Source organism: Heloderma suspectum, chromosome 17 (assembly GCF_057233095.1).
Source record: "Heloderma suspectum isolate Gila_16-S chromosome 17, 16-S_ref, whole genome shotgun sequence".
Lineage (NCBI taxonomy): Eukaryota > Metazoa > Chordata > Lepidosauria > Squamata > Helodermatidae > Heloderma > Heloderma suspectum.
Genome location: NC_139474.1, coordinates 11,232,819 through 11,259,505, shown reverse-complemented (window position 1 = coordinate 11,259,505; position 26,687 = coordinate 11,232,819). Strand labels below are relative to the sequence as shown.

General features: G+C 56.7%; 1 protein-coding gene across 8 annotated transcripts in view; it reads right to left on the bottom strand.

Annotated features, from left to right (window-relative positions):
- The window catches only part of GON4L (gon-4 like), a 46,952-nt gene that overhangs the window by 1,938 nt on the left and 18,327 nt on the right, over nucleotides 1–26,687 (bottom strand). For 5 of the 8 annotated variants that reach the window (XM_084824759.1, XM_084824756.1, XM_084824754.1 and 2 more), the window contains 18 exons: nucleotides 25,642–25,682; nucleotides 24,806–24,909; nucleotides 22,378–22,576; nucleotides 21,242–21,328; nucleotides 19,975–20,146; nucleotides 18,147–18,291; nucleotides 16,899–17,049; nucleotides 15,726–15,842; nucleotides 12,204–13,895; nucleotides 11,136–11,394; nucleotides 10,590–10,771; nucleotides 7,761–7,958; nucleotides 6,838–6,981; nucleotides 4,797–4,940; nucleotides 4,398–4,517; nucleotides 3,310–3,423; nucleotides 1,470–1,659; nucleotides 157–1,003 (listed from right to left, as the gene is read on the bottom strand). In XM_084824759.1, coding sequence (XP_084680885.1) covers nucleotides 157–1,003; nucleotides 1,470–1,659; nucleotides 3,310–3,423; nucleotides 4,398–4,517; nucleotides 4,797–4,940; nucleotides 6,838–6,981; nucleotides 7,761–7,958; nucleotides 10,590–10,771; nucleotides 11,136–11,394; nucleotides 12,204–13,895; nucleotides 15,726–15,842; nucleotides 16,899–17,049; nucleotides 18,147–18,291; nucleotides 19,975–20,146; nucleotides 21,242–21,328; nucleotides 22,378–22,576; nucleotides 24,806–24,909; nucleotides 25,642–25,682 — 4,906 coding nt within the window. The remainder of the gene's footprint in view (nucleotides 1–156; nucleotides 1,004–1,469; nucleotides 1,660–3,309; nucleotides 3,424–4,397; nucleotides 4,518–4,796; nucleotides 4,941–6,837; nucleotides 6,982–7,760; nucleotides 7,959–10,589; nucleotides 10,772–11,135; nucleotides 11,395–12,203; nucleotides 13,896–15,725; nucleotides 15,843–16,898; nucleotides 17,050–18,146; nucleotides 18,292–19,974; nucleotides 20,147–21,241; nucleotides 21,329–22,377; nucleotides 22,577–24,805; nucleotides 24,910–25,641; nucleotides 25,683–26,687) is intronic. The other 3 variants (XM_084824757.1, XM_084824753.1, XM_084824755.1) reach the window with 2 other exon arrangements.

The window sequence follows — 26,687 nt, the reverse complement described above, 5'->3', positions numbered from 1 at the left end:
GGGATGGGGGAGACATGGAGGTCAGCTGGGTGGAACCTCGAGCCCTCGGGGGGCAAAGAGATTCCAAAGCAAAACCACTCTGCCCCCGCAGCAGACTGACACCTCTGGAGTCCCCCCACACCCTCCCCTGAAGAACGAGGAAGCCAGAGCGCCTACCTGGTCCACAGGACAACTTTCTCCCCCGTGGAGCTGACCTTGATGTTCTTGGCACACACGGTGGCCTCCACCGCTCTCTGCTGCGACTCTTCTCCCTGCAGCAGGACTCCACGCTTCCCGCCTCCTGCCACGGGTGGCTGCGGCTCCGGCGATCGGTCACTCGCACCTGACGCCTCGGCGGCCCCCGCTTTCAGGTCCGCAGCCAGGGCCTGCAGGTGGCATGCTCTGGAGGCCTCTGCCGGAGGCCGCAACCCGCCATGTGCCGCTGCGGCCTTTGGAGCAAGCTCTTGGGAGTGTGGCGCCGGCAGCTCCTTCCCTTTGGGCTTCCTGCCCGCAGAGGCAGGGGCTCCGTCTGCCTCGTTGTCCCTGAGACGCAGCTGGGGGGGAGCGGCAGGGCCCTCCGCAAGGTCAGATGGAACAGTCAGCTTTGGCACCCAGCTCTTCGCTGGAGCCGGGCTGGGACCCGGACCAGCTGCCCCACATGTGATCCCTGCAGAGGCCCAAGGTGCCAGACTATCTCTGTCAAGGCCAGAGGAAGCATCCCCGCACCTCGGGCCAAGTCCCACCTCGCCTTCCCCTCCTACGGCGGGGCAAGAGCTGCTTTTGGGTCGATGCGGCTTGGGCAGAACACCCCGGTGTGGCTGGGGCGTGGCAGAGGTGGCGACGCTAGCGGGCGGTGGCTTCGTGGCCTCCGCAGGCTTCTTGGGGCAGGGAGGTCCCGGCAAGGAGCATGGGTCTGCAGTCTTGCCAGCCGGCGGGGCACCCCCTTCTGCAGGGGCTTCTTTGCACGAAGGCGGCTTTCCCTCTGCCCGAGAACCTGGGAAGGCAGGAAAGGGCAGGCTGAGGACTGCCCCCACGGTGTTATTCGTTGTCGGATGTAACTTGGCCTCCCCCAACCTGGTGCCTTCAGATGTGTTGGACTGCAACTCCCATCATTCCTTGCCAGTGTGTGTGTGTGGGGGGGGGCGGCGGCTAACATGGCTACTCCTCTGGAACTGGTGAGCCTTGGAGGCGTCTGAAAACACTTCCACACCAAGGAGCTGGTGGTGCTGGTGCACAGACAGGACTGGAACAGGGTGGGGCGGGCTCTGCCCACCCAGAAGGGACCAGGCCGTGAAGCCACCCTGCCTACAGAGCAAACGAGAATGGGACCATCTCCCGCCCCCAGATACCCCTCCTTCCACAGAAGGAGAAATTGAGATCCGCCCAGGAGGGCACAACTCCCTGTGGATGCAAAGCCGGGGCACAGGCCACCATCCCCAGGCACGCATCTCCCATGCCCACATCTCCCATGCCCATCGTCCCCAGCGCACCTGCTCCAGCAGCATCTACTCTCCTGGCTGTTGCCCTCATCCTGCTCTGGGGAACCTCCCCGTCTTCCCTGAGCTCCAGGCTTTCCTCCACGGACTCCTTCCCTTCAGGGCAAGGGCTCTGTTCTCGCAGAGCAAGGCTGTCGGTGAGCTCGTGGGAGTCTTTGTTCCGGTAGGACTTGCCATCTCCTGCCTGCAGGCCAAGAGGGGTTTCAAAAGCATCTCAGAAGACCTCCTGCTCCAAATCCTTGACAGCTGTAGGCTTCTCGTTCCCAGAATCCCATCAAAGATCACCTACCTAACATGGTGCCTTCCAGATACGTTGAGCTATGACTCCCAGCATGACTCTGCCAGCATGGGTGGCTGGGGCATGCTGGGAGTTGTAGTCCAATACAGTTGGAGGGCTCCAGTTTGGGGAAGCCTGACCTAGGTGAACTCTTTGCCCTAATGCAGAAAACTTCACCCTGCATCTATTTAAGCAACTGAAACAACCACAGCAGCATCTAAGGGCCAGAGAGTAGACTTTTTCCATCATCATTCCATCCCGCCCTCCTCCCCGGGAGCCTCCAAAACTCACCACGGCCTTTAAAAGAAGTATCTTATGTGTATTATGTATTTTCACTTTCGGTCAACCACCTTGGAGGCTTGTTGTCAGGCAGAAAGGTGGAATGCACAGGTTTTCTAAAAAAAATCTAGCTCACCTTTTGACCAAAATCAAGAGGACTTGTGAATTGTTTTCAGTTGTTTTTTAAAAATTTATGTATTATTACCTGCCTTGGGAGCTATTCTGGCTGAAAGGCCGCCTCTAAATGAAGTCAATAAACACGTAAGCAGGCCTTGTTGGCATCACAAGTAATTCTGGGCAGAATGATTCCTTAATGCAGTCCAACTTTCCCCCTTTGGGGGAATCCTTTCTCAAGGGGTTCTATGGCAGAAGGTCGCAGGCCACATTCACGGGCACGCACACAGTTCTTGCGGGGTCTTCTCATATGAACTGAGTAAGAGACCTACAACTCCTCCCCTCCTGCAACAGCACATCAGGAGAGCCCTGCACTGGATCCGACCCTTGGTCCTTCTCAGCCAGCATCTTGCTTTCCGCAGGGGCTGAGCAGATGCCTGCAGGAAGCCCAGAGGCGTGGCCCGAAGCCAACAGCTCTCCTCTTCGACAAGGGGCAATGCAGGGGCGTGCCTGCAAAGCCGGAGCCTCTGTCACAACTGGCAGCCGCTGGGGAAATCGGTCCCCCGCGCATTTGTCTAGCCCCTTCCCGCACCTTTTTAAAGCCATCTAAGCTAGCGCCCAGCACCATCCCATCGCGTAGCTCTCTTCCTGGCTGCTTGCATGCCACAACTGGGGGCTCTCGCTGAGAAGATCAGCGGTTCGGGAGATGTTCGGAAGCTGTTGCGCCAGCAGGAGGAGCTGTGGGCTGAGCGTGCTGAAGGAGAAACCTCTCCTTCAGTGCACTGGGTGTCCCTCCTGGGAGACCCAAAGGGGGCTCCCTGGCTCAGGGCTCTCTCTGGTAACACAAAGTTCCCCCGCAAAAAGGCGACTGGCCAGTGAGTGACCCAAGGCAGGAAGCCACGGCTGAGGCCAGCCTTCCCCAACCTGAGGCCCTCCAGATGTGCTGGACTACAATCCCCAGCCAGCCGGACGGGGTAGAGGCTGCAGTCCCAGCACATCTGGGGGGGCCCAGGCTGGGGAAGCTGGTCCTGCTGAAGCACACAGGAATCCATCTCATCATGGCACTGGGCTGCTTTGCGCCATTCAAGTTCTCCGAGCCAGAAGGACAAGCCGCACGCTCTCTCGCTCCCTCGCACTCCGTCCCGCCAGTGTTCCAGCACCGACCTTGCTGCTGCAGTGGCCGCAGCTCTTCCGCTTGCTCCTCTTCATCCGGAGGTCGCCGCTGCCCTCATGGCAGGAGCAGCAACACTCCTTCGCCGCCTCCACCCAGTCAGACTCCTGAAATGGCCCGCAGAAGCTGAAGTGAGCCCTCCTCTCACGTTGGGCCAGGCCGCTTGCCAGCAGACTTGTCACACCCACAGGGAAAGAAAGCGCTCCTGGCGCATCGTCACAGCGCAGGCCCGGCTCCTCCCACCCCGGCCCTGCAGCCCTGGGGGACGCCGCGCCTCCCGTCCGCAGCACCGTTGAAGCCGCAGATCTCAAACGCGGGAGGCGGACAAGGGGAGCGCCACTGGCCCTCGGATGTGACTGAGAGGCATGATGTGGCTTGGGCCAGACGGCGGAGCCTGAAGGCCCTCACGGAGCTTGGCAGGCTGAGGGTGCTCTTGTTTGGCCCCCTTTTTCCCCGTCCCACGGGAGGGAAACACAAAAGCAAAATCGCTTCTTGTCCTGTATGTTCCCAGCCAAATCACTACAGGGTGCCTGATTCTTTTGCACAGGCTCTGCTCGAGTTAACCATGCCACACTGCAAAGTACATCCCAGTTGCCTTTTTTTTTTCCTTTGGGTGATCTTCCCACAAGCGCTTCATGTCCCCACAAGACACGCAAACAGACGCCCTCCCACTTTGCTCTGAAACCAAAGAACTGCTTCCTGAATTAAACCAAGATTCCAGCTAGCAGTCAGGGACGGGGGAAACCTGTGGCTCTCCAGATGTTTTTGTTGTATTCCAACTCCCATCAGCCCCAGCCAGAACGGTCAAGGGTGATTGGAGCTGGAGCTCCCCCCCCCCAAATTTCTGGTGGCGCATTACAGCAGGGATGGACAGAGAGCAGATCTTCCTCTACTGGTAAACCTCTAGGTGGTTTGCCGTAGATCAGCAAGGATTTCCAGCTCCCAACGGCTTAATTCTAGCAGCAACAAAGTAATGTCCTTCCTGCGCTGGATTCTCTGGAGCCGGAACGTCGTCGTCGGTGCCCTACTGGGCTTTGCACTTGGACTTTGGCAACGGGCCTCCCCATCAAGGCAGCCTCACCTTGTCGGCGTTCTGGCCCCCAAGCTCCTTCCTCCTCTTATTTTTCGAGGCTGCGTGGATTTTGGGGGGGTCCTCCTCCTCTTCCACATCCGGCAGCGAAACTTCTTCAAACCCATCGAACTAGAAGCGCAGGTGCTGGGTTAAAGCCGCAGAGCCGAGGGCGCCACCACGGCCGTTTCCCTGCGAGAAGCGCCACTTCTTGCTGCCCTTAAGCCAGGGGTGAGGGGCCCTGGGCCTCCCACATGGTGTCATGCTTCAGCCCCCATCCGCCCCAGCCAGCAGGGGGGCTGGGAACCAGAAGACAACTGGAGGGCCACAGGTTGCCCCAAAGGCTGTGGAAGTGCTCCCCACTCCCTGCATGCCCTGGGAGAGGCCGGGGGGGACGGGGACGGTCTCCACCTCATAGTCTTTCTCCTCCGTCCAGCTGATCTCCTCGAAATCTCCCAAGCGGCTGGCCGACGGGCGCAAGTGGTCAAAGAAGACGGAGAACTCATCCTGCAGGTGATCGTGTCCCTTCAGCAGCTGCCACATCTGGGTTTTCAACTAGATGGGGGCATTCAAAATGGATGAGGAGCAGGAAGAAAAGAGAGAGGAGGTGGATGAGGAGGGGGGAGGTTAAAGCTTGAAGGATGAATTTGTTTTCTTCTTCAGCACTGGAGGTTGTCCAGGGCTATTCCTCCCACTTCTGGAGGACATCCATCTATTGAAGGGAACGAACACCTTCAAACATTATTATTATTATTACATTTATATGTTGCCTTTTTTCCCTCTGGCAAGGACCCCCTTTCTTTCCACTTTATCCTCACAACAACCCTGTGAGGTAGGTTAGTCTGAGAGAGTCAGCGACTGGCCCAAAGCCACCCAGTGAGCTTCATGGCCGAGTGGGGACTAGAACTCCTGCACTGAGCAGGGGGTTGGACTCGATGGCCTTGTAGGCCCCTTCCAACCCTACTATTCTATGATTCTAACCCGGATCTCCCGAGTCCAACACTCTCACCACTGCACCTCACTGGCTCTCCAGTGTTCCCTTCTCACTCCTACCAAGGCAATCAACAACAACAACGAGGAGGGGGGAGAAGTACTCTGCACAATGCATCGTGAAGTTATGAGATTCCATGCCACAAGATGGCCACTGGCACAGACCACTTTAAAAGGGGATTAGACAAATTCACAGAGGAGAGGCCCATCCCTGGATATCAGCTGTGACAACAAAATGTTGCAGTGTGGCGTTGCTCCTGTTTTAGCCTGCCATACCCTCTCCCAGGGCACTCCATTCCAGCCCTCCCCACTCAGTTTCCATTTCACCCCCGCCAGACACGCAGTGGCCATTGAGCACGCTCAGTTGCCAGGGGACCGTTCTGGATCCCCTCCTTCCTGCCCTGAGCTCCCCCCACCCCCCGCCGTTAATTTTTCCCCCTACTTCTGCAGACCTTGAGGCTTCCCAGAATACACCACCACCTCCCTCTGGCTTCTCAGAAGCCCTACATGGCTGTCATAAGGCATCCTCTGAATTCACTGTTAGCCTACACGAGTGGGACCTGCAACACTATGTGGCAATGAAAAATGCTCCTGTTCAGGGTTCCCGCCAGCCATGCCTTCTTTCAGAACACTCCACTCTACCACCACTACCCCATTTTCTATTCTTTCCCCAACAGTCAGTCATCATTGGGCTGTTTGGCGGTATTCACACACACAGAGGTTTCCGCCTAAATATCTTCTTTGTACTCCTGCAAACCTCCAGTCTGCCCTGAGCTTGCCGATACCGCCCCCCACCCCACTGTTCATGGGTGGTGCGGTTTTGGCTGCACAAGGATCCAGGCTCAGAGAATGACGCGTTCACTCTTAGTACATAGCAGGGGTGCAGAACCTCTTTCAGCCCGAGGGCCAATTTCCATTTCGGAGAAGCTCTTGGGGGCCACATGCCAGTGGAAGGCAAAAGGGGGCAGGGGCAAAAATACAAGAATGTTTTAGCTTAAAGCTCTTACTGTGAGTAACTAGGCCTTAGGAGAGGCCTTTCAACCTTGTAGAATTGAAAATAGGGGGAACAAAGTGCACAAAAGCCAGGAAACTGCCCAATGATTGGTGGTCAGGGGAAAGGGGGTGTGGCTTTCCGGGGAACCCCAGAGGGCTGGACTGAGACTGGACTGAGGTTCTGCAACCTTGGTATATAGGATGGCTATATTATGTACCTCTAAATACCAGTTGCTGGGGGAGTGGCCAGCAACAGAGAGGCAAGTTGACCATGCCGTTTGTGGATTCCTGGGGGCATCTGACCAGCCACTGTAAGATGCTGGACCTTCTTTTGTTTATATGCCCTTAATGACACCCTGGGTCTGCAGCTTGAAAGAGCTGCCCCACTTGGCATCACAGGGGAACCTCCACAGCGGAGAGGACTGGGGTCAGCTCCCTTGGGAGACATGCTGCCCAGAGAAAGCCTCACCTCAATTATCTCCTGGGGCATGCACTCTGCGCAGCTCTGCAACACCTTGATGATCTTCTGGTGGTGGGAAGGGTTTTCAGCAAAGCAGATCTCCAGCTGCCGGAGGAACTTCCGGCTCTTCTCGAAAGCCTGCTGCTCCTCAAACTGCCCAGGAAGAGAAAGCACGAGACGATCCATGACATCACTGGCATTGACCAGCTGCCGCCTGGGTTTGGGGGATGAGGGGAACTCACGCAATCACTTCCCTAGCCAGCAGGTGGCAGAGGCAGGCAAGCAACCTAGGCCCTGAAGACCTAAGCACAGGGATGAATGGTCGGGGTTGTGAAGTTCTGAGATTGCAGCACAGAAAAAGTGGCACTGGGTGTGAGAATCAGCATCTTAAGAAGCTCAGCTTTCACTAAAAATCAAAGTTTCTAATCCTTGTGGCCGAGCAGATGCACATGTTAAGTTTGGGGCGATGCCAGGGGAGGGGGAGGGGGAGGGGGAGGGGGAGGGGGAGGCGGAATCCCCGAAGCCAGAAGGACAGCTAAAGAGGATTTCTAATGTTCGGCAAACTTCTGTGCCCTTCACTGCGCGTTGCCCCTCCCCATAACTAGCAGGAAAACAAGAATAAGCTCGCACACAAAAGCGTGCATCACTAGACAGGGCACAGGAGCCAGGTTCTTTGGGCTAATGTGGGCAACAGACCCTTCAGCTGCAGCCCCCAGCGATAAGGGAGGGCGCCACGGAGAAGCAGCCCCCAAGTGAGGCTGTGCCTGCGCCCAACGCAGCATCGCCTCCGGGCATTTGAAGAGCACTGGCAGCCTCGATGGCACTGCGCCACATCACACACGGGGGCTGCCGATTCTGGGTGACCACGCAGAGTCAGACATCCCTGGAACTACTGGCCCCACACACACACGCAAGCACCCCGACCTACGCACCAGCCCACACTCCAGGGCTTGCTCGGGCAACAGGAAGGCCGCAAAGTCCGTGAGGAGCTGCGGCCACTCCCGCAACAGGTTGCGCAGCCGGGCGTAGAGGTCGACCGCCGTCTGCTTCTGGGTGCTGCTCTTGAACTTGTAGATGATGCGGAGGAACTCCTCGTACTTGCCTGGAACGTGACGCAAGGCCTCGCGCACCTGCAGAAAGGGCAATGCGCCACAGTCAGCCAACGGGTGTGGGTGCGTGCGTAAAACACTGCTCATGCAGAAGATAAACCAACGGAATAAAAAGATGACGTCTCCGGATGTTGGAAAATGCAGTTTTATTCCAAGGAGTAGCCCTGTGTGTTTTGGCCCTGAATAATATATACAGGACTTCTTTGGGATCAGCAGGGGTCCAAGATAAAACCTGCAGCTGGACCAGATTCTCTTTTTCAGAGATCTCTTAAGGCACTTTTAGAAACACTTTTAGACCCCTGAAAACAGCCCATATATACTACTCAGGGCTAAAAGATGTAAAGCTACCCCTTGGAATAAAATTACGTATCTTTTCAGCATCCAGAGACTTCGTCCCTTTGCTCCATTGGGCATTTTAGGTGTTCTCCAGTTTTGTTTGACCCCACAGAGAATAAACGACCAATCCTGCTGTTGGGGCAAAACCACAGGTTTGCAAATGTCATCCCAGTCAGGGCTGGGAATGCGCCGTACTGGCTGACAGCATGCATGTGGCACACGGAGGAAACAGGCCTCGATTCCCGGAGACCCGAGCTCAAAAGTCCCCCCTCGCTCACACAACGGATGGGGTGGCAGCTAAGCTACTGGGAACGACCGCTCTCTGCTCGAGACAGGAGCTGGCACGGAGAACCAAATGGCCTGATTCACTATTAGGCGGCTACATCTGTTCATCCCATGCCCCTTTTTCAGAGGGGCTAAAGCTAGGAGGTCCCCAAAGGGGAGAAAAGACACTTCCAAGCCTACCAGGCTGAAGCTGAGGACTATGGGGCAACCCAGTCTCTCTCCTGAATATGGAAGGGCACCAGTGTAGATGCACCTGCCCCCATCCCAAGGAGGGTGCCTAACTCCACCCCTGAAACTTGCTACCGCAGCGAGAGGAAAGGACTACAGTTCCCAGAGCTGCTTTTAGGGAGGGAGGAAAGACGCAGTTTAATCCATGGCATTTCTATTTAAAGCGGAGCTGGGCAACTTGTGGCTCTCCGGATGTTTTCACCTACGCCTCCCATCAGCCCTTGCCAGCTTAGCCAACAGTGGGGGATCAAGGGAGTCGTAGGCCTCGCATGGCTCAGGACCAGAGCACCTCTCCCGACCTGAACCTACCCGGACAGTACGATCAACATCTGCGGCCTTCCTCCGTGCGCCACCTCCAAGGGAGGCTTGGAAGGTGGCAGCAAGGAAGAGGGCCTTTTCAGTGGTGGCCCCTCCATTATGAAATGAGCTCCCCACCGAAGCCCGCCTGGTGCCAACACTTGACGTCTTTTGGGCACCAGGTTAAGACCGTCCTCTGCTCCCAGGCGCCTAATGGCAGATGATGGAGCGTTTATGCCAATTATTGAAAATGTTTTTAGCTGTTAGATTTTTATGCTGTATTTTATCTTGTAAATTGTTGTGAACCGCCCAGTTAGCTCTGGCTATTGGGTGGTCTAGAAATGAAATAATAGTAATAACAATAAATTAATAATCATTAACAGAAATAGGCCCATACAGCTGGAGGGCCAGAAGCTGCCCACCCCTGATTTAAAGGTACGGCAGTGAACCACGCCCAGCTCCACTCAAGACCCCGGAGAGCAGCTACCAATTTGAGAAGACAGTCCTGGATTAGATGGATGCAGCCAAAGAACATAAGAAGAGCTGTGCTGGATCACAGCAAAGGCCTGTCTAAGCTGGCATCCTGTTTTCCCACACTGGCCAAGCAGCGGGAAGCCCACAAGCAGGACACAAGGGCAACATCTCTCTCCCCACTGCTGTCCCCCAGCAACTGGGACTTTACAGGTGTCCTGCCTCGACCTTGAGCCAGTGCACAGCTGTCAGGACCTGTAGGCATCAATAGTCTGATGTCCATGCATTTGTCCAATCCCCCTCTAGGGCCATCTGTTCTGGTGGCCGTCACACACGGTGTGGCGGCAAATTCCACACATCGAGGATGCAATGGGTGGCTTCCTTTGGTCTGGCCTGGATCCCCCCGATGGCCCTGGGTTCTAGGGCCATGAGAGAGGGGGAAAACGTCCCTCTGTCCACTCCATGCATAACGTTTACAAAACCCGATCGTCTCCCCCACTCCAGCCCACCCTGGCCTTAGCTGCCCTTTTTCTACACCAAATGTTGTAGCCCAGGGGAGCAGAACTTCAAGGGTCCCAATCTGGCCTTCTAGGGCTCCCCAAACGGGCACGCCCCTTGACGGTGGCACCCTAGCTTTGGGCAGTTTTTCCCCTATTCCAAAAAGCTGAAATGCCTCTCCGCAGGCTTAGTTACTGGCAGAAAGCGCTTTCAGCTGGAATGTGCTGGCATTTTGGGCCCCGCCCCCTTGCCTCCAGCCCCGCCCACCACTGGAATGTGGCCCCCAAGCGCTTTGCTGAAATGGCATTCGGCCCTCGGGCTGAGAGCAGTTCTGCATCCTTGTTGTAGCCTTTTCGCAGATGGGAGATGCTCCAACCTGACTCCCTACAAGGCATGTTCATAGATCATTCTGCCTCCAGAGATGCAGACGCCTCAGTGTTCTCTGGTCCGGTGACGGTCTTGGGAACTCTGCTGTGTCTCACGGTGATTTGGGATACGCAGATCCCAGAGGAGCAGAGAGGAGAGACGGTGCCTTACCCTGCTCAGATACGCCTGTGCAAAGGCCAAATCCTTCTGCTCCCGCAATGGGTCCCTCTCCAGGATGTCTTCATCATAGAGAAGCAGCAGCTTGGAGGTGTCCTTGCTGGCGCGAGCCCGTCCCCTCTTGGCTCGGGCGCGGTGGGAGCCCCGACTTTTCCCGGGCGCTTTGGTGTTCTCCCCTGGAACAGCACAACCAGAGACTTAGGAAAAAGGAGCCCTGCCGAGAGCTTGCTCCAAGGAGCGGAGCTGGGCGGGGCCGTCTCTCCCATGCAGGATGTAGTGCAGACGCTCCGCCTGCCGGAGCAAGGGGAAGGAGCCACCCATGCAAGGGGAAGGAGCCACCCATGCAAGGGAATACGTGGTCCTGACTGGGGTGGTCCTGCAAAAAGGTAGCACTGGGGGTTTGTTTATTACCAATACGTGGCATACGCAGCTTCCCTCCTATGATCAAGGGGACCAAGCTACGGTTTGTCTCCACTCTGCCATCTGACTTAGGCCTCCCACACAGACACCCCCCCTCCCCCCCTCCCCCCACAAGCTCACCTGCTGGGGTCCGACTGGGCTCCACCTCCGGGGCGGCACAGGCCAAGGCAAGAGACGACGCGGGCCTGTCTCCAGGCTCTGCTACCCCGTCCGTCATGTCGCCCTCTTTCTGCATGACTTCCAGGGTCTCCCCTTCCTCCTCCTCCTCTTCCTCCTCCTCTGGCTCAGAGTTCTCCTCCTGGGAGTTCTCCTCCTCCGAGTCCCCCTCCTGGCTCAGGCGCCGCTCAGAGGCGAGCCACGTCAGCTTTTCCATCGTCTCCTTTAGCCAGCAAGAACACACAAAGGGATCAAACCAAGGGCCCCTCCAGGCCAGCATGCGGTTCCCGCAGTGGTCAGCCAGCCGCCTCTGGGAAGTCCACAAGCAGGACAGGAGGGCGACAGCAGCCGCCCCTCATGTCCCTCAGCAGGAGGCAGCACGTGTTCGAGCTCTCCCGCAGCCTCCCTGCGCCCTCGTAAGAAGAGCCCTGCTGGATCAGACCAGCCTTCTTTTAGGGCAGGGTCCTATTTCGCACAGCGGCCAACCAGAGGTTTCCAGGAAGCCCACAAGAAGGATCTAAGGACGGCAGACCCCCTGCCCCTGAGCAAAGCATATTCGGGGGCATCGTCCATGCAGACCCCATGGAAATCTCTGGCCTGCCATGAGCAGAAGTCAAACTGCGCCATTCACAAGCTGCGGGAGGGAGGGAGGGAGGGAGGGAGGGAGGCCGGCCGGCCATCTTTCCATACTAGGTCCAGCTTAGCCATTACGTTAAGTACACCATAGAAAACAGCTGTGTGATGTGAATTTTTTAAAATACGCACACGCACGCATGCACGAGGGAGCTCAGATTCCCAGTGGTGATCACCCATGTTGCGCAGATGGCACACTTCTCCACGCCTGGGAGAGGGTATCCTGCGAAGTGGCTGCGCCACCCACTCGCTCTCCTGGGCAACCCCACGGAATGACCGCACCTTTGCCCGTTTTGCTCCCTCCGACCCTGGAGCCTCCAGCCTGCAGGGAAAGGGCCCCCTTTCCTGCCAGCCCGCTCCCAAAAGCTGGGCCCCCCTTCCGGGACAAAAATGCTTCACCTGCAGCTCCGGCACGGAGAGCACCGACTCCTCAGAAGCGGAGGACATTTCCTCGTCTTCCTCGTCCTGAACGTCGTCATCGAAGTCCTCCTCCTCCTCCTCCTCCGGCCCGTCTTTCTCACCCGCTGCCTCTGGGCCCCCCGGCCTCCCCGCGGCACAGAGGCCTGCGCCGGGCGACTCCTCCGGATGTGCCAAGGAGCTGCCAGACTCGGACCCAACAGCTACGGAGCCGATGACCTTCTCCGGGGAAGCTCTGCTTCCGTCGCTGGCGGCAGGCGCCCCCTGCAGGGCCTGCCCAGGCGCCCCCTGGCCCCCCCCCTCCTCCTCCCGGGACTCCTGCTTGCTCTGCGCCTCCTTCTGCTCACGCAGCCCCTCCGGGGCAGGCTCCACATCCAGCTCCTGCCCGAGATCCAACACCAGCTCCTCCTCCACCTGGCCGCCTGTGGCGCTTGGCTCCAACGGGGCCGGCTCCTGAGGGGCACCACAAGGTTGTTCGCGTTCGGCCTTCACTCCCTCTCCTAGCTCTGGCGCGGGAGAGAAGGGGCCCGTGGCCAGCAGCTCAGCGGCCTTCTCGCCTGCTGTCTCCATGTCTGCCTGGGTGGGGGCCTCCGCTTGGCCCCCGTGGTCGGGACTGGGGGGCCACGGGACACGCCCCCCCCCGCTGGAGACCGCCGGACACGAGGACAGCTCCTGCGGCTCCGTTTCGGGCTCCGCCACGCCGGGGCCCGCCAGTTTGCTGCTTGCTGCTGGCCCACCGGCGGGCTGGCTCACCAACACGGGATCTTTGGTGGTGGTGGTGGAGCTGGCGGAACAGGAAGCGGCCCTCAAGGCGGGCGCTGGGGGGCTCGCCAGCGGCTGGCCCAGCGGACACGGGAAAGGTGTGGGGTTGACCAGCAGGGTGGGCAGGGGGATGGCCTGGGTGGCTCGCCCTGCAGGGGCCGCAGCCAAGGGCTGCAAGACGTTGCAGCCGTTGGCGATGCCCACCACTTTCACAGCGCCGGCTGGGACGGTGAAGATGACCGGAGTCGGGTGGAGCAGCGGAGCAGCCTTGAGCAAGGGGGCTGCTCGGGGGCCTTTCTTCTTTTGGTACCCCCTGGGGCCCTCAGCCTTCCGGGCCTTCGAGGCGGGCAAGGCAGGGAGAATCATCTTGGGCTGGAAGGCGAGGGGCAGGGAGGAGACCAAGTTCGGGGGCACGGCAGCAGCCGAGCAGGGCCTGGAGCTGGCGTGCGGCGCGGAGAGCACGCCCTGGAGCTCAAAGCCGCCGCTGTTTCTCACAGCAGGCTGTAGGCTCAAGTGCTGAACCCCTGGCAGGGGCTGCACAGGCGCGGGCTGGATCAAGCGGGGAACACGGCCCGCCACTTGGCTGGGAGGCGCCTCAGGATGGGGCTGCTTGGCGGCCACTTTCAGGAAGTGATGGGGGCCGGCGGGCGGCAGGCAAAGGCCAGGGCGGACAGGGAGGGGCTTGGCAGCGGAAGGCCGTTGCCGCTTCCAGGCCCTCCGGCAGAACCGGCTATTGAGAGGCCTCAGGATCAACGGCAAGCCCTCGGGCATGTGCAGAGGGTACTTCTCCTTGCTGGCCGGCTCCGCGGGTTCTCTTCCCGCCTTGCTGAGAGCAGGATCGGAGCTGGGGAGAGGGGATGCCTCTCTGGCCCTTTGCTCCAGCATCGCTTCTTGGATGGCCGGCAAGCTCGCCTGGACAAAACGGGAGGGAGGGGAGAGAGGAAAGAACGGGGGGGAGAAACACAAACCAAAATTATGCTTAAGCACAGGAAAATTAAAATGGAAAATATTATACTGGGAGGGGTTTTCCTAAACTGCGAGAACCATAACTGAAATGGTAACAACAACAACACATAAATGACATGGCATTCCAGTTATGGCTGGCGTAAAAGGTAAGCATCGTCGGGCATTTGCCAAGACCCCCACCTGAGACCCTTGGGAGCTGCTACCAGTCCCAAGTTACAGGAAGCCAGATTCCGGCTGAACATCAGGAAAAACGACCTGACTATTAGAGCAATACGACAATGGGATCCATTCCCTAGGGAGGTGGGGGGCTCTCCCACATGGGAGGCATTCAAGACGAGGCTGGACAGCCACTTGTCAGGGATGCTCTGACTTGGATCCCAGCACTGAGCAAGGGGTGGACTCGATGGCCTTGCAGGCCCCTTCCAACCCTACTATTCTGTGATTCTATGATTCTACATAGAGCAATGGCTTGACTCAGTGTCATAGATGTTCAGCACAGCTCACCTCACCATGGAGATGTGTCCAAAATGGGCCAACACGTTCAGCATCCAAACCAAAAGCATAATTAATTAAAATGTTATGAGCCATGTTTTCTCCTTGGGATGATGTTGGTAAAGTACAAATGCAGCTTAATAATTAGAAAGCGCTGTGCGTCATGCTCTCAGTTTAGGCTCAGTGTTGGCACTCAGGCCAGGTCCGGGGTAGGCCTGGTCGGGCAGCTGCCAAGGGCCCACATCCCAGCAGGGGCCCACTGACAAGAGCCCCCGCTCTTCCCCACTGCAACCTACTGGTTCCCCCGCCTCTCGCTCCAGCCCAGACAACAGTGGTGGGGAGAAGGAGGAGCAGCAGATGCCGTGGCCCGCTTGCTCCCTGGCTCTCTGCCTGTCAGGCAAGCGAGCGGGAGCCAGGATGAGAGATAGGAGGGGGAGCAGGGCAGCTGGGGACCGTGGCGCTGAGACGGTGGACTCACAGAGGGAGGGGCTCACTGGGGGTGCCTTGCCCAGGGGCCCCCCAAAACCTGCAGCCAGCACTGATCCCACGACTGGGAGCTACAAGGAAAAAGGGACACAGGCGGGGAAAGGAGGAGCACGTAGGTTCTTGGGTTTAAGTCGATCAGAGAGTCCAAGGGAGCCAGTGTAGTGTAGTGGTGAGAGTGACGGACTGGGAGCCGGGAGATCCGGGTTCTAGTCCCCACTTGGCCATGGAAGCTTACTGGGTGACTTTGGGCCAGTCACAGACTCTCAGCCCAACCTACCTCACAGGGTTGTTGTTGTGAGGATACAATGGTGAGGAGGAGGATAATGTAAGCCGCCTTGAGTTCCTTGCAAGAGGGAGAAAGGCGGGGTATAAATGCAATAAATAAATAAATAAATAAATAAATAAAGGAGGAACAGAGCGAGAAAGAGGCGCACACAGGGAGCTGCTTCATGCCAAGTCAGAGCATCGATTCTTCAAGCTCAGTGTTGTCTTGCTTGAGGCAGGGGCTCTCCAGGAGTCTTTCCCAGCCCTCCCTGGAGATGCCGGGGACCAGGACCCGAGGCCTCATGCACGCAGAGCGGCTGCCCTAACCACGGAGCCAGGGTCCTCCCACTAATAAATCCACACAGGACTCTGCCTTAGACCGGGTGAGATGACTAGTCCACCTAGTTCAGTGTTGTCTTCGGCTCTCCAAGGCTTCAGCCAGGAGTCTTCCCCCACTTGAACCCGGGATGGTCTGCACACAAAGCAGCTGCTCTGGCCGCAGGGCAACGGCCCCAGGCCCAAAAGAGGAAATACCTTCAGCCAGAAGGGCAAGCGAGGCTCTTCGTGTTCCACAGGGGGTTTCCAATGCCCAGGCTGGATCTCCTGGCAGAGGTTCGACAGGACAGGCAACTGCTTCGTGGACTTGTAGTACTGAGAGAGGGGAAGAGAGAGAGAGAAGCCCCCATCATGCAAGTTTCTGACAGCCTGCACCTGCCCGACTCTTCAGCTCAGCGCTCGCTCAATGACTCTGCAATCCATCTCCAGGCTGATGCCTAGGCTGCTCTGGAAGCTAAGAGGAGGAGGAAATAAGACTAGGCGGCCGCACCATCCCCAGCTGCAAGGGGGATCTGTCTCCCGGACCACAAGATCGGCACAGGGGGCATATTTCTCCCCGCCTGCGGAACTCCCTCCCAAGGGAGGCTCAGTTCGATCCCTCTTTGCAATCCTTCTGATGGCAGGCGAAGACCACTTTACTCAGGACGGCCTTTGGCCTGTAAGTAGGTCTATGGGTTGGGTGCTGTTTATCTTCTGTAACTGTTACGCTTTGTTATAGTTTAATGCATTTTATTGTTTCAATCTATTTCAAATGTTTTCATAAGCCGCCTTGAGCACCATTTTGGGGGGTAGAAAGGCGGTGTAGAAAATCAATCAATCAATCAATCAATCAATCAAAAATGCCTCTCCTAAGGCTTCGTTACTGCCAGCATTTTTTTATCTTGGCCTTGCCCGCCACTGGAATGTGGCCCCCGCCCCCAGAGCATCTCTGGAATGGAATTCGGCCCTCGGGCTGAAAGAGATTCAACACCCCTGCAATACATGATGGAGGCCTGGCTCGTCCCAGGTAGCTCTGCAGGGAAGTGCCCCTTTCTCTCGGCACCCTGAAGTAGGACTGGAAAGAATGTCAAGGGCAGAACGGAGCAGCTTGACTCGCTTGGGCCTGCCAGCCCTCTTCCTCCAAGCCAGTCTGGTCCATTCACAGCCCACTGAAGGTCAGGGCTGGTTTGTGCGTGCACCCCCCTCCCCCATCATCCTACCTCCTTATCCTGAGCTCAGATACTCCTGCCCCAGACTGCAGCCAAGCCCGTCTTCTGGGAGCGCACCTGGCTGGCTTCTGGGACACAGCAAGACGCCAACGCCACAGATCACATTTCCAGACATCCATCCCCACTCCAGAGAAGGAGCCACCAGACACACACCCCCCCTTACCTTGAGGATGTTGTCAGGGACCCGGTTCATGTTGAGGTTCTTTATCCGCACCGTCAGCTGGTGGGCTGTCTTGGTTGTCAGGAGGTACTTGCTGATCAAAGGTTTCGGGAACTCCGTCCCTTCGAAGTGCTTCAGGCCCAAGGCTAGCAAGCTGAAAGGAAAGGCACGAAGCCTGGTTAGGGAATTCGGCTGGGAAGGGGCTGGAGTGCCAAAGAGCCCCTGCTCTGAATGCCGAAGGCCCCAGGTTCCATCCCTGGCATCGCCCCAGGATGACTGGAAAGACCCTGGAGATCTGCAAGTCAGCACAGACCAGCAGTGCTGAACCTCTTTCAGCCCACGGGCCGGATCCCATTTCAGAGCAGCTCTCGGGGACCACGTTCCAGTGGCGGGCAGGGCCAAAACTAAAACAAACACCGAACTCCAGCATATTGTAGCTGAAAACTCTTACTGTCAATAACTGGGTCGTACGAGAAGCATTTCAATGTTTTAGAAGGAGGGAAATACTGCATAAAAGCTGGGAAACCACCAAAACATTGGTGGTCAGGGGAAAGGGGGGATGGCCATCTGGGGAACCCATGAGGGTCAGATTTGACCCACAGGCCTCAGGTTCAACACCTGTGGTGTAAAGGGTGTAGAAAGGACAATGCAAAAGGAGAGAAATTGTGTGCATTTTAACATATACATGTCACATGTGTTTGGGGGAAAGGAAAGAGGGTGGGGCCATCTAGGGAACCCCAAAAGGCCAGACTGGAATGCAAGAGGGCCAGATTTGGGCCCTGGGGCTGAGGTTCTGCACCCCTGGTGAAGGCAATATTGGGTGAGACCGAGAGGTTGTCTGACTGCCTGGTGTAAGGCAGCCTGCAATGCAGGTGGCTCAGGTCCGAGGAACAAAAACTGCCCCCCTCCTACCCCCAAAGATGCCTTGGAGATTCAGCCAAAAACCTGAGTGCCCAGAAGCTTGCAAACCAGTTTCATCCTGATGTCAAATCCTGATTTGCACTCCTCCTGCAAACCAGACTTTACTGGGTCAGATCAAATGGTAAACAATGGTTTGCCTCAAAGCAGGAAAGGACGGGGAGGAGGAAATTACTACAAGGGGAGGAGGCTCTTTGAAGGCTCGTTCTCGTGTTTGGCGTTATGTCCGAGCTGGTCTAATGCATCTGTACTGACAGCACTTACAGTGGAAGTAAGAGGGCCTTCCCCACCTCCAAACCTGCCCCCGGCGCTCTACATGACCTAAGCACTTACTTGTCCTCGCCTTTTGTGAAGAAAATCTTGTCCCGGGGCGTTTTGGCCTTTAAGGAGCAGGTGGGCAGCAACTCCGGATACATGAAGACTCTCTTCGTGGCCAAGATCCACGCTACTTGCTTCGGCAGGCAAGCAAAGTCGCTCACTGCAGGAAGAATCCACAGGCAGCCAGGGGTGAGGGAGAGAAAAGAGGAAGCAATCAGGATCATGGCCCTAAGATGCAGGGTGCAGTTTGCTGGACTCAGGCCGGCTTGGCCCTGTCAGCTGCATTAAGACGAAATGAAAGATCACCCAGAGTATCATGTTGTGGATGGTAGTCTGCATTTTATCAATCCCGTTTTAATCCTGTTGCTTTAGTGTTTTATGTCTGCTTTATTGGATTACATCCAATGTTAGTCTACCTTAAGTCCCATTCATTTCAATGGGTTTACTCTAAGTAGGGTTAATATTGGATATAACCCGTTGTTAAACTTCGTTTTTATTCATTGTTATCGTTTTAACTTACGTTGTTAAGGCTTGTTGAGCAAAGGCGGGGCATACATTTAAAAATAAATGTAACGTGCAAGGCATTCTAGACTTTTCGAAGGAAGAGCAGGATGCCAGTGTTAACCAGCATCGTTATGATCATTTGCTCCTGCCATCCTGTTAAATATCATTTATTTATACCCCCAGTTTCTCAGCCGAGGTTGGCTCCCAAAGCAGCTGATGGTGGCTGAGATCCAACGCAAAGAAATGAGAGACGGGCAGCGACTGCGCGAGGCTGCTTCCCTTCTGGTGCTAGCAGCTGGCAATGCAATCCATGCCCCAGCCCGCTCCCTCCAGAGCGAGGGGGCAGAAAGAGCTGCAAGGTGGACACAGGGGCTGGCCGATGGTAAAAGACGCCAACTCGCCAAAGCAACCCTTGTGTCAGCCTGCAGACTCTTCTGGACGCCGACAGCTGACATGATTTTCTATCCTCCCTCTTCTGCAGATGGGGTCAGAGCTGCTAACAACGTAGATCACTGTGTGAGCAGAATGATGGACCAGATAGACCAGGGCTCTCCTGATGTCAGATCAGAAACACTCAAAGGGCTCCGTCCAACATCACGAGCACAAGCTTCCCTGTCCTCTCCTCCCTTCGCACCCCCCATTGGTACTCCCTAATTCTGCTCCAGCAGGTTACCCCCCAGCCCTCCAGGGCAGATGTGCGTGGGGGGGGGGAGGCTGCAAGGCAAACCCATTCCGCCAGCAGCGTCCACTCCACTGCCGTAATAACACTGCTGGGATACAGCCCACCGCAATTAACACCATCTGTCTGTCTGTCTATCTACACACAAAATCAGGCAGCAGCAGCAACAAAAAATTACATCGCAAAATCAGGCAGCAACAAGATCTAAAACAGGCTTGGCTGATCTAAAGTTCAACAGCAAATGCCTGCCAGAATAAAAAGTTATTTTATTCATTTATATCCCGCCTTTTTTCCTCTTGCAAGGAACCCAAGGCGGCTTACATTATCCTCCTCCTCTCCATTTTATCCTCACGACAACAACCCTGTGAGGTGGGTTGGGCTGAGAGTCTGTGACTGGCCCAAAGTCACCCAGTGGGCTTCCATGGCCAAGTGGGGACTAGAACCCGGATCTCCCGGCTCCCAGTCCATCACTCTCACCACTACATTACACTATTGACCATCTGACAAAAATGTCTCAAAGAGGGGACCTAAAGGCTCTGAATAACAGAGTTGCGAGGAGAGGAGAGATAAAGATGTTTTGGCTCATCAAGGAGGTGATGATTTGGAGATCAGCATGTTGTTGTACCAGTTAACTGAAGTGCGCAGGCGCACCACCCCTACCGTTCTTCTTCACTGCTTTGCGGGGGCTCCATTCGATCTTGACATGGGAGTGGAAGTCCTGGATGAGCTGCAGGGCTTCCTTCAAGTTGCACGGCTGGAACACAGTCTGGAACTTCTGGCCAAGTGGCTGGCAGAGGAGTGCGGTGCTCTGAGCAAAAGTGTCCAGCTCGGTCTATGGATCAAAAGAGAGAAACCAGGCTCACAGGCAGCAGGACGGCGCTGGTTTCTCGGCCCGGGTCTCGGCGCTTGTGTGGATGCGATACTACACAGAGGCCGAGGTAAGTGAGACAAGTTGGGTGGGGGGTCCTAGCGACTCTGTGGGGCTGCAACTGGCTCACAAACCCAGAAATACATCTGCAAAATTGAATAATTCTATTATGTTTAAATGGTGTGCTGCAAAGCATTTTCACCAGGGCTGCCATCAAGGACAGGCATGGCTGGGCTCCCACGGGGGGCCCACACCCCAGCCGGGGGCCACTGGCAAGAGCCCTCTGGAGTTGCCCCTCCTTTTCAGCATGGAATCCTGCTTGCTCCCCTGCGCCTTGCTCTGGCCCAGACGACAGTGGTGGTGACGAGTGGCAAGTGCCCCTGTCCACTTGCTCCCTGGCTCTCTGCTTGTCAAGCAAACAAGCAGCAGCAATGATGAGACAGAGGCGGCGCATGAGCAGCTGGCGACCACAGCAGGGAGGGGGCCCACCGAGGGTGTCTTGCCCAAGGGCCCTCCGAAACCTGGAGCCAGCACCCACTTTCATTCAAAGCGAAGTGGCATACAAGTGTTTTAGATAACCAGTTAGCTTTCCTTTTTAAAAGAACCCACCCCAAACACCAAAGCGTCTAGTCCTCATGACCAATGAACCTGTAAACATAGGCGGGTGGTCTTAAGGGTCGGGACAGGGAAGGAACTGAGTGATTCTTTTTACAGTCAGGGAGATCAGGCATCAGCCCCAGCTCCTTGTCTGCCCCAAAGGGAGTCAGACCTTGTGGAAAGCCCCTTCCAAAGTTCTCCCTGCATCAACCTTTCCCAACCTTGTACCCACCAGATGTTTGGGACTACGACTCCCAGCATTCCTAACCGTTGGCCATGCTGGCTGGGGCTGATGGGAGCTGAAGTCCAAAAATCTGGTAGGCACAAGGTGAGGGAAGGCTGCTCTATGTGACTGCATTTTGCCCCGATTCTCCAGCTGTTTGGCAATGCAAAACCCCACTGCTTGTGCAACCGAAGTTAAGCACCGAACAGGAGGTGCTGCTGACCTCAACCAGGCCTTACCAGGAAGAGGCGGGTGGTGCCGGCCTCCAAACTCAGGCTGGGGTTGGAGCTGCTGAGAAGGTGGATCTGTGTCAGGAGCTGCACATGCTGTAAGCAGAAGGCAGGGAATTAAGCTGCTTGCTGTCCATCAAGAACAGACGTTATCAATAGGCACTCCAAGACACTCCATGCATACACAGCCTCTAACATTTACGCAAAGCTCTAGCCCACCTCATCCACATGGCTCAGGGTGTGTTACAGCTTTTTTGAAAAGGAAGAAAAAGGCATACTTAAAAAAAAAGAGACGTCTTCCAACAATATGCTACTTAAAACTCATAAACATGCACAGGCTTAGAATCCCATGGAATAGCTCATCTGCGGGCTAACTTGAGCCTTCCAAAAGCTAGGCCGTGAAAAAGAGACCTAACTGCCTGGTGTATAGTTAGACATCCTAAAAGGTTTAAGATCTCCTCCTTCCCTCACATGCAAAGTCAAGTTTCTAGCCCACGGGGATGGCATTAAAAAACAACTGCAGGCATTCATGCCAGCTCACAAACTCACTGCACAGGGCTTTTATCAGTAACAACAACAACAATGCAGGATGTGTAACTGTCTGTGCCATAGCCCCAAGACAGTGAAACCTGGACACCTGAAACTTGGCATAAATACTCAGGGGTCCCTAAGGGAGTGCACTTGGGGTTTATTGGGGTTTTTTAAGGCATCAATTCATTTAAATTAATCTGAATGTGCTCAGTGGATGAGGATATTCTGAGTGCTGCTGGGGACCACCTGCGTTAGCTGTGCCCCCTTCCTCACGTCATCAGCTGGTTCCTACCCACCACCCACCAAGACCGCCTACGTTGTTTCCTGGCTTTTGCATGTTTCCCCCCATTCTAAAAGGCTGAAATGAGTCTCCTAAGGTTTGGTCACTGGCAGGAGGAGCTTGAAGCTAAAACAGGCTGGGATTTGGGGCCTGATCGCTTTGCCGTCGGCGCTGCCCGACACCGGGCTCTCTGAAACGGAATTCAGGCCTCGGGCGAGAGAGTCGGTATCCCTGCTCTAGCAGCAACGAAGAGGAAAGGGCAGGAAGACGGCAAGCCGAGGGGAAGAGGCGATGGCAGGGGGCCTCTCGGGGCCCGTCGTTTCCCAAAGGGCACCTGCTGCATCTGCTGCTGAAGCCTCCTCCTCTGCCCGGCATCGAGCGTCAGGGCCTGGACGGGCGTCTCGCCACGCAGCTTCGCCCTCTCCGCCTCCGGGGGCAGCTTGGCGGCCGACTTCTTCAGGCGCAGCTGCTCCAGCTGCTCCTTCACTGTCCGGTGCTGCTCGTTCAGCAAGTTGGCCAGGGGCTCGTCGAACCTGCACGGGGGCCATGGGCTTTCAGCAGCTGCAGGCCCCCCTCCACCACCCCCCGGACAACAGAGCCTGCTCCACACCGCTGAGGACACTTGTTTGCTGTGGTGCGACAGCCTCCAAATCAGGGGTCTGGTTTGCTGCCAAACCAGGCAGGTCTTGGTCTGAGGCATCAAGGACCAAAAGCAAAGGACCAGGGGGCAGAGGACCGGGGGGCAGAGGACCGGGGGGCAGAGGACCGGGGGGCAGAGGACCGGGGGGCAGGGGGGCGGGGGGCAGGGGGGCGGGGGGCAGGGGGGCGGGGGGCAGGGGGGCGGGGGGCAGGGGGGCGGGGGGCAGGGGGGCGGGGGGCAGGGGGCGGGGGGCAGGGGGGCGGGGGGGCGGGGGGCGGGGGGCAGAGGACCGGGGGGCAGAGGACCGGGGGGCAGAGGACCGGGGGGCAGAGGACCGGGGGGCAGAGGACCGGGGGGCAGAGGACCGGGGGGCAGAGGACCGGGGGGCGGGGGGCAGAGGGGGCGGGGGGCAGAGGGGGCGGGGGGCAGAGGGGGCGGGGGGCAGAGGGGGCGGGGGGCAGAGGGGGCGGGGGGGCAGAGGGGGCGGGGGGGCAGAGGGGGCGGGGGGGCAGAGGGGGCGGGGGGGCAGAGGGGGCGGGGGGCGGGGGGGCAGAGGGGGCGGGGGGGCAGAGGGGGCGGGGGGGCAGAGGGGGCGGGGGGGCAGAGGGGGCGGGGGGGCAGAGGGGGCGGGGGGGCAGAGGGGGCGGGGGGGCGGGGGGGCAGAGGGGGCGGGGGGGCAGAGGGGGCGGGGGGGCGGGGGGGCGGGGGGGCAGAGGGGGCGGGGGGCGGGAATATGAAACGGGCACAGTATGCCAGCTTTGTAAAGTAGGCCGGTGCTGTTATCCACATGTGGCAGATGGGTGTGGCAGGTGGGTGAGCCTGAGAGAGAGTGGCCTACCTAAGGCCAACTAGCTACCTATCCAAACATTACTCCTAGTGAGCTCATTAAATGTGAGGCAGGGATTTGCTCTTCACAGCTTGCCCCCTCAGCCGCTATGTGGCGCAGGTAAAGAGGGGCAGGTAAAGAGGGGCAGGTAAAGAGGGGCAGGTAAAGAGGGGCAGGTAAAGAGGGGCAGGTAAAGAGGGGCAGGTAAAGAGGGGCAGGTAAAGAGGGGCAGGTAAAGAAGCTACGTTCAAAGCACAGGGACCTCGGAAGCTGCCTCATGCCGAGCCGGACCACTGGTCCACGTAGCTCGGTCTCGTTTACAGTCTGGAAGCCTCTCTCCGGGTTTCAGGCATCCGTGGAAATGCCTGGAATCGACCCTGGGACCTTCAGCACACGATGCCCGTGGCCCCATTGAGACTTCCCCAGAGCGGAAGCACCCCCAACGCAGGAAAGGCGCGGCGCACCTCTCTCGCACACGAGCAAGGCGCGCGACGGGCCGCAGCGCCCATCCCCGTTCCGGCTTTCGGGCTCTGTAGCTGGGCAGAGATGTCCTTGCCGCCCCCTCCCAGGACTTCTCAACCTAGAGAGGACGGCCAAGGCCCAGCGGTTCGTCTGCCTCCTTTCCCAAACAGAGCCAGCTTTCCTTTGAGCCAGCCTGCCCCATCGACAAGGAGGTCTGCTGGAAAGGCGTTGCCTGGTTCAGAAGAGGATGCGGCCGGGGGGGGGGGGGGGGGGCGCATCCGGAGAATGCCAGAAGGCTGGACTGGGACCCCCGGGTGGGGTTCAAAGCCCCTGGTGTACACAATACTGGGCTGCATGGACTACAGCAGGGACAGACAACCTGCGGCCCTCTGGACGCTTTGGTCTACGACTCCCATCAGCCCAAGCCAACATGGCCAAGTGACTGGGGATGATGGGAGCTGCAGTCCAAAACCTCTGGAGGGCCCCAGGTTGCCTATCCCCTGGTATGAGGACTTTGGGGAGAATGCACAGCTGCTGAGCTCCCGCTTAGCACAGGGACGGCCCCGGGTTCAATCCTCGGCACATTCAGATAAAACCATCGGGGAGCAAATGGTAAGAAAGCCCCTCTTTGCCTGAGACCCCAGAGAGCTGGGCAGGACTGGGCTCGATCGACAAACAGCCTGACTCGGACTACAGCCACTTCTGCTGTCCCCGTGAGCCAGGGGTCCGCTTGATACACGGACCAAAGGGAGGAGGAGTCTGAGCCCCCCACAGGGCTAGAGGTGAACATCGCCCTAATGACGCCACAGGCTGCGGCGGCCCAGACCATCCTACCTGAGCACCTGTGGAGTGTTGAAATTCGGCCGAGCCTCAGCGGTGCCATCCTCATCCTCCGGCCCTTCGTCCTCGACGTTGGAGAAGCCCATCTCGTCCTGGAACTGGGCCAAAGCACACAGGGCTCAAGTCAGGGGGGCAGCCCTGGGCAGAAGCGGCTCATAAGTTAGGGGGCCAGAACTTTGGGGGCAGGGTCCCAATCCAGCGGGGGCAGGGTCCCCCAGATAGCTGCACCCCCTTACCTGGGCCCTCCCCGTTTCCCCCAAACACCGACCGTTGGGTGGTTTCCCAGCTTTTCTGCACTTTTCCCCTCCATTCTAAGCCTGAAATTCCTCTCCTACAAGCTTTCAGGTAAAATATGCTGGCATTTTGGCCCTGCCCCCTTTTGTCTTTGGCCCTGCCCACCATTGGAATGTGGCCCCTGGGAGCTTCTCTGAAAATGGATTCAGCCCTTGGGCCGAAAGAGGTTCAACACCCCTGATCTAGAACAGTATCTTGTTCGTAACACTGGCCAAGCAAATGCCTCTGGGAAGCCAACAACAGAATGAAAAGGGAAGAGCCCTCTCCTGTTGTCTTTCTACAGCACTTGGTGTTCAGAGGTAGACTGCCTCTGAACATGGAGGTTCCATTCAGCCATCACAGCCAATAGACCCCTCAACCCATGAATTTGCTTCCCCCTCCTTGAAAGCCCATCTAAGCCCATCATCTTGTGGCAGCAGATCCCATCAATTTGTCAAGCACTGTGTCAAGGAGTCCTATCTTTCTTGCATCGGCAAGATTCTTGAGGACTGGTGACTTTCCCAGGCCCGTTCACCGACGGTGGCTGAGAGCCTTACCGTCTCAAACAGCTCCTCCATCAGCTCGTTAACTTCCTTCTCTGCAAGATAAAAAACCAGCCATGATTCAGCTTCCTAATCACGACCATCATCGAAAAGAAAAACATGGTGGTCCACACAGTAGAAAAAACGATGCAGTAAGAGCAGCAGAACCTTGCCGGCTTACAACAGAATTATCAAGCAATCTGCTGTTTTGAAAGTGCAATGTGCCTCAAGCTTCTGGAGCTTTCCCACACATATTTTGTTTCACGTCTATTGGATGCCACAATGTCACTTTAATACAGACTTATCTACTCTGGCTAATAGCTGGTGATGCAATGCAGCTAATGCTTCTTTTAAACATACGTCCGGTAGTTGCTTCTTTTGGGGAGGAGAGTATTATATGAATAAATTCTGTAATGGAACCGTCTTTGATATTTGCTGATGTACACGCTCTTTTAAATTATCTACCCGCTCCCTGGAAATTAACAAGTGGTCAGCGTAAACGGATTTTCCACGCTCTTTTGACAGCTAAAAGACTGATATTACACCGCTGGAAGGATAAACGCTCACCTCCTATAATGCAAGTGACCGAGGAACTTACAACTCTTTCAATATTTGAACAGGTGACGTATAAATGCCTCCCTCAAATGGATATCTGGTCCAATTTTGTTGACGTGTATAATTACTAGAAAGTAATTTCATATGCATTCATTGATATGGATATATAAAAATCCGTGTACCTTTTTCCCCCTCTTTCTTTTTATAATTGGGGTGTGTGTGTTGAAATTTCATAATTAACATGACCACACACACACGCACACAAACAGACGTATATGGCATATATCTGTGCCAGCACCCACTCTGTGGAATGTTCTCCCATTTGGTATTGGAGAGGCGCCAACGGCGGCAGGTTTTAAGTAGTTAAAGACACCTTCCTTTTCATCTAGGCTTTCTCTGACTGATTATGCTGCCCAGTTTGTTGATTGTTCTTTGATTTTAAATGTTTTAAATACAATACAATACAATAAATAAAACATTTCTTGGCTGCCTTTTAGGGCAGGAGC